General features: G+C 37.0%; 2 protein-coding genes across 2 annotated transcripts; one reads left to right on the forward strand and one right to left on the reverse strand.

Annotated features, from left to right (window-relative positions):
- Nucleotides 1–243: 243 nt before the first annotated feature.
- On the forward strand, nucleotides 244–3,484 carry LOC133790719 (uncharacterized). The gene is made up of 8 exons (XM_062228470.1): nucleotides 244–828; nucleotides 1,244–1,513; nucleotides 1,603–1,729; nucleotides 1,826–1,887; nucleotides 2,039–2,266; nucleotides 2,419–2,540; nucleotides 2,847–2,985; nucleotides 3,187–3,484. The coding sequence occupies exons 1-8, from the start codon at nucleotides 442–444 to the stop codon at nucleotides 3,343–3,345; spliced, it is 1,494 nt and encodes a 497-aa protein (XP_062084454.1). The 5' UTR covers nucleotides 244–441; the 3' UTR covers nucleotides 3,346–3,484.
- An 899-nt stretch (nucleotides 3,485–4,383) lies between these two features.
- On the reverse strand, nucleotides 4,384–5,593 carry LOC133790720 (histone H1-like). Its single transcript, XM_062228471.1, has 2 exons — nucleotides 5,332–5,593; nucleotides 4,384–5,234 (listed from the first exon to the last, which is right to left on the reverse strand). Exons 1-2 carry the CDS (start codon nucleotides 5,485–5,487, stop codon nucleotides 4,656–4,658), a joined length of 735 nt encoding a protein of 244 aa, XP_062084455.1. The 5' UTR covers nucleotides 5,488–5,593; the 3' UTR covers nucleotides 4,384–4,655.
- Between the last annotated feature and the right edge of the window lie 772 nt (nucleotides 5,594–6,365).

A 6,365-nucleotide genomic window follows, 5' to 3' on the forward strand; every position in this document is an offset into this window, starting at 1 on the left:
TATAATTAAATAAAATAAAAAGAATATATTTTTTTGTGTTAGTTTTAATGTTGTGATTAGAATAGAAAAATAAGATGGACATCATTTTTGTATTGGTTTAACACCAAATTTAGGATTTATGGTTGGAGTTGCCTTACAAATGTTTTAGGGTTAAAAAGAAAAAAAGCTACCTACATGTTAGTTTTCCCATATTTTATATTAAAGGGTTTAATATATAATCTTCCCAAAATCTTGGCACTGTTGATTAACTTCAATGGAATAATTATTTAAAACCAAGAAAGAGCATGTTCTATCCATTCACAGTACGTAAACTTGAAGTGAGTAGTAAGAACATCGAGGAAGACTGCTGAACTTTTGAGCTTTAGTCTCAAATTTCTGAAGCTGAACTGAACCGAAGCCATCTTTGTTCTCTCTCTCAGCTCAGAAGTTCAAAAAGATAATATGCTTTCTTCTTCTCACTTCAATCTTACCTCCACTCTCTTCCTCCAACCCTTAAACCCTGCAAAACTCTCAAAACCCACCTTCATTCCTACGCTTCGTAGAACCTCTCCAATTACGACATGTGCTTCCCCACCCGAATCCGAACCCAAACCCAGAAAGCCACCCCCCATGGATGGCAAAAAGCCCACCTCCAAATTCCGAAAAAAATCTTCCTACGGTACCTCCAGAAGGTCTATTCTCAAGAAGACACTCAGGCAAGAGCAGGTCACCTTTAGTACTCCGGTTCCCGACGACCCAGTTGTTGGAATCATTGGTGGAGGTATGGCCGGTCTCCTTTGTGCTCTCAATTTGGAGAAACGTGGTGTACGCTCCACTGTATTCGACACGGTTGGCTACTCTCTTTTCCATTTGCTAGTGTCTTATTGTGTGTTCTATGAATTTTCTCATTTTGGGGATTTTCTGGTTCTGGTTTTTGGTTTAAGGATGATTGTAGGTTATGGAGTCTTAGGGTCTTTTGAGGCTGTGAATTTATGTTTATGCAACATCCTAGAGTGTACTATACCAGAACTTCAAGTTCCTAGTTTGAAGCCAATGTTGTTCAAACTTGAAAGTCTACATCTTGTTTTCATTTTCTTATGATTTTTATTATTTATCTGCTCGTGTAACTAAAATCTTATTAAGGAGGATTAGTATTAGTTATATATATAATTGATTATAGTGTATGAAGCTCTATTGCTCACAGTTTTTATGGGCTTGGTGATTGGATTTTCATCAGAATTTCTCGTACTTGTCTGGTATCTAGGGGGTTCATGGTCTAGGAGGAAGAATGGGAACCAGAGTTATTGATCCTCAGCCACTAATTTTTGACCATGCGGCTCAATTCTTCACTGTGAACGATCCTCGGTTTGCTGAGCTTGTACAAGGTTGGTCAGATGGAGGTCTGGTTCAACAATGGCAGGGTACAGTGGGGGAGCTTGAAGCTGGAGGTCAATTTCTTCCACTTCCTTCTTCTCCTCCGAGATATGTAGCCACCAATGGCATGCGTTTCCTTGCTGACTCAATATTGTCACAGGTGAAGTGGAATTAAATCTAGCTCTGTTCTTGTTAATGATTACAAATCACAACTTTTGTAGCCAATTAACATGTCAGTACTTGGTTCAGACGAGCATGGTTGATGTGATGAGACCTTGCTGGATTAGTAAACTTGAACCGTACAACGGGATGTGGTACTTGAGCGAGAATGGAAAGCCAATGGGGAAGTTTGATGCAATTGTTATTGCGCATAATGGTAATGTAAACTGTTCTGCTTGTGGATTCATTTCAGTTTCTCAGACTTACCATTTCAGTTTCATTTGAATCATTACTTCCTTTGTGTTATTGACAGGCAAATGTGCAAATCGCTTGCTTGCATTATCAGGTTTACCACTGATTGCAAAGCAAATGAAGGTAGGCCGAAAAGTTGAGTTCTTCTGGTACAAAATATATACATCTTGATTCTTGCTTTTCGCCATGGTTTTGGAAAAAGAAAAAGAAAATCTTTTACCCTATTCTATTTTTATTCTTTTCTTTGTTGATGGGTTGTTCAAAATGTTGGCAGAGGTTGGAATTGAGTTCTATATGGGCACTCCTAGCAGCATTCGATGATCCTCTTCTTGTCCCTGAAAGGGATGGATTATCTTTTGAAGGCGCATTTGTAAAGGGCGTTGATTCTGTCTCGTGGATGGCAAATAATACAAAGAAACTTCTAGGTTCTAGCAGTGATGGCCCTGACTGTTGGACTTTCTTAAGTACTGCAGCTTATGGAAAGCATAACAAAGTTCCACAGGTTTTAATTTACTTGAGTACATTCTCCTATTGATGCCAACATATATAGCAACTTGAACTCAATAATAATACAAAACTCACATAGGTAGGATTATACTTTCAACAAAATCAACTTCAGATGATAATATTGTGCTAGGATTGTTTTGATATCAGGAAAATATACCAAATGCTACTGCAGAGAGGGTAAAGGCAGGAATGCTTGAGGGTGTTGAAGTTGCTCTAGGATTAGCCAGAGGCTCACTTCAAAAACCATCCTATACACGACTGCAATTATGGTAAGAAACAAAACAACTAAGAGTATAGTTGGATAATTCATTATAATTATCCATTGCTATCATTATGACATAATTGGGACTTGGCTTCTGCATATTTTCAAACTATAATGAAAATGCACGAGGGTATTGGTAATTGCGGTCGTATGAAATTCAAATGGTATTTTTAAAGTGGCTACATTTTGCCATTCCATAGATTAGACACAGACCTAATACATGAACTCTCAAAGATCAAGTTATTTTCATTTTTTCAGTGCTTTTCTACAAATCGGATTCCTTACATGTTGTTGTCTGTATGTCTGTCTGCAGGGGTGCGGCTCTCCCAACTAATACACCTGGTATACCCTGCATCTTTGATCCTCTTGGAAGAGCCGGCATATGTGGTGATTGGCTTCTTGGCTCAAGTATGGAGTCAGCAGCCTTAAGTGGAATGGCTCTAGCCAATCATGTAAGCCCAATTCTTTCTTTCCCACTATTTAAGCCTGGTTGGAACAGTAACTTGTCTCCTAATACAGAATAGTTTAACCATGAGCCAAGAAGATATATGATTATTTATGGTGTTGAACTGTTGATGCAATAGTGGATTAACTAGTTGAGACCACAAACATGGATGATGAACCATTGATTTCAAATCTTAATGAAAATGCAGATTGCAGACTATTTTCAGAACCCTGGAGTCCCTGATGAATTTGCTGTTGGGTTACACACCGAGTTTCAACCACTGGAGGGACATGATATTGGACAATTTCCAGGGATGGAATCCAAAAAGCAAAGCAACCAAGTCAAGGAGTATCAACTTACCAAATAAAAGTGTCCCATCAAAGCATTACAAACAAATATATTCTTTTTTTTCTTTTCCTTTTGCTTCTTCTTTTGTTGTTTTGTATATACAGTAGGAAAATTAAATTACGTCGAAATCTTTTAGAGTAAACAAATATTGAAAAGCATTAACTGAAGCAATTAATTTAATTTTCAAACGAGAAAGAGAATGTCTCTACTTTTTACAAATTTACAACAGTAGCAAACAAGCCTTTTGAAAATTCCCAGTCAAAAAGTCTTACTTTTGAAGAAACCCAAGTTCCATATACTTAATCAAAAGTAACGTACTCCTTATGACTTACTTTAACACGACAAATATATAGAAAAAAACAAATCAAAAAGAAAAAACTAATAAAAACAACAAGTTTATTTATTTTAATTTTTTTACAGGAGAAATAAAACCGTATACACGCCAAGAATTTCGTAAAGCACTGTTCAAGACCACACCATTACCCAACTCCCACACGATGTCAGATTAGTCGGTCTGTTTGTTCACTTCCAAACTTTTTTTTTGTCCTTCAAAACTATTTCACTTAATTACCCATTTAATAAGTTATCAGGGTTTAATAAGTTAGCCATGTATTTTAATAAATTATTTTTTAGACTATCTTTTGTAAAATTATTAAAATAAAACTCTAAACTTAATTTTAATTACTATTTTTTCAACTAAAATTATAAATAATTTACCAAATTAACAAAACAAAAATTAAATTTTTTAAACCTTACTGTTATATTCAAATTTTAAACAAGGCAATCAAAAAATATATAAACCGAAGATAATATCAAAAATATATTCATACCTCCACTTACTTTCATTTTTTCCTGTAGGACATGAACAAACAAACTAGGCAATATTAATCGTAAAACAAGATCACCAAAAACATTAAAAAAGAATTGACCAGAAAAATGTAACATCATATCTGATCCAATTATTCTAATTTGGTTGAGAACTTTTCGCTTCTGCAATTGTTTTCAATATATTATTATTATAATGTCAAAAGTTAAATAACGAAACTCGATGAGAAAATTGAACATAATGGTGAAGCGTTAAACCGGATTAGTTTATACTTCCAAATACTATTTCAAGTTACACAGCTACAATTAAGGAAAACAATAAAAAATAAAAACTAGAATAAAAACAAAGAGAGAGCGAGATAGAACTCGTGTATCAAAAGGAAAAAAATACTAAATATAACACAAAAACAACTACCTCGAATAAAACTAATTTACAAACTACCACAACCCCAAATCATTTATAGAATAATTCAATTCCATACAGTCCACCATTAACGACCATTCTCACTTCTTTGCCTTCTTCGCAGGGGACTTCTTCACGCTCTTTGGCTTCTTCACTGGGACGGCCTTCTTTGCCTTGGCAACCGGCTTCGCTGCCTTCGACGGTGTCGATCTAGTCGATGAGCGAGCTCCGGCTTTCACAGGCTTAGCGGCGGGCTTGGCTTTGGCCTTTGGCTTGGGTTTCGCAGCAGCTTTTGGTTTTGCAAGCGCCTTGGGCTTGGCGACAACCTTGGCTTTAACGGCTGCTTTCGGCTTGGCAGCGACTTTGGCCTTTGGCTTAGCGGCAGCAGCTTTAGCCTTGGGCTTCGCCAGCGCCTTGGCAGGCTTGGCAGCCTTCTTTGGTGCAGCGGCCTTCTTCGCCGGTGCAGCAGCCTTCGGTGCAGCAGAGCGGGTTGATGGAACCTTGAAGGAACCCTTGACCTTCACGAGCTTATCCGCGGCAACAAGCTTCTTCAGGTTGGCGAGGACAAGCTTCTTGAAGCTCTGAGGCAATTGGCTGTGTTTCTCCTCGATAAACTTGGTGATAGCATACTGGCTCGAACCAGTTCTTTCCTTTAGAGACACAATCGCTTCCGTAATCATCTGGACCAGAAAAAAATAACTCGAGTCATTATAGATCTAAAACAATAAACAACAAAGAAATTAAACGAAGACAAAAGACGACATTCGAATTCAATACCTCAACGAAAGGAGGATGAGACGGCACAGATTTTGTTTTCTTCGCCGCGGAAGCTTTCTTAGGTTTCGAGGCTTTAGTCGCCTTCTTGGCCTTGGCATCCGTAGTCACGTCCGGCACCGACGGGACAATATCGAGAACTGCTTCAACGGAAGTCATGATTAACTCAGCGGGTCAACTCGGGAAACTCGAACGAGATATTTAGAGAAAGGACTTTCGATAAAATGTTGAGATACAAGAAGAGAGATATCGGTACGTAAAGCGACGGTTAATGAGGATGACTTATATAATGAAAAGGTGACTGGAATGGTGAGCTGTGATTGGTTGATATTAATTTGACACGGATCGGCTATATGCCGTGAGTTTAAATGTGGGCCTTTGGATCTGTCGCTTATCGACGGCCCGAAAGGGTATCTTGTGGGAAGGTGCGGATAAGGGTTGAAGTAATGCTAGAGATGGGAAAAAGCTATTTGGGTGTGTTTTTAACTTGATTTCTAATCGGTATAACATGGGATTTTGTTTGAATTTTTTTATGGGGTTTGGATATGTTTTAGATTAGGACGTAAGCTTTCTAATGAATATTTTTTTGGGGAATTTGGTTGTGGGGTTTGGGAGAAATTTGGTGTCAAAGCAAGAGTGGTCAAAACTAGGGTTTGATGTGAGTTTGTTGAGTGTTTAATTCGTTTTAAGATAATCCTTTGGGAAATATTCATGTTTCTTGACATTTTATGATTCTAGGGTTGTAATGGAAGGTATTGATCTAAAAATCATAAATTTTGAATAAGAATTTAGCATAGAAAATTCATTTTGAATATGATTGAAGTTGAACAACTCAAATGGCTTATGTGGTGCTAATGCTAATTCATAATGTAGGTCACAATTTATGCTCTTAATTGTCAAATAATCATTCTTTCATAAATTAATAAATGTGTTTAACATGTTGTTACTTGGTCAAAATGGTTTAGATCATTTTCTTACAATCAAATATTTCAACATGTATAAAGTTGTATGTCTTAGTTGAAACATTGTATAACTCA

Source organism: Humulus lupulus, chromosome 7, assembly GCF_963169125.1.
Source record: "Humulus lupulus chromosome 7, drHumLupu1.1, whole genome shotgun sequence".
NCBI classification, from domain to species: Eukaryota; Viridiplantae; Streptophyta; class Magnoliopsida; order Rosales; family Cannabaceae; genus Humulus; species Humulus lupulus.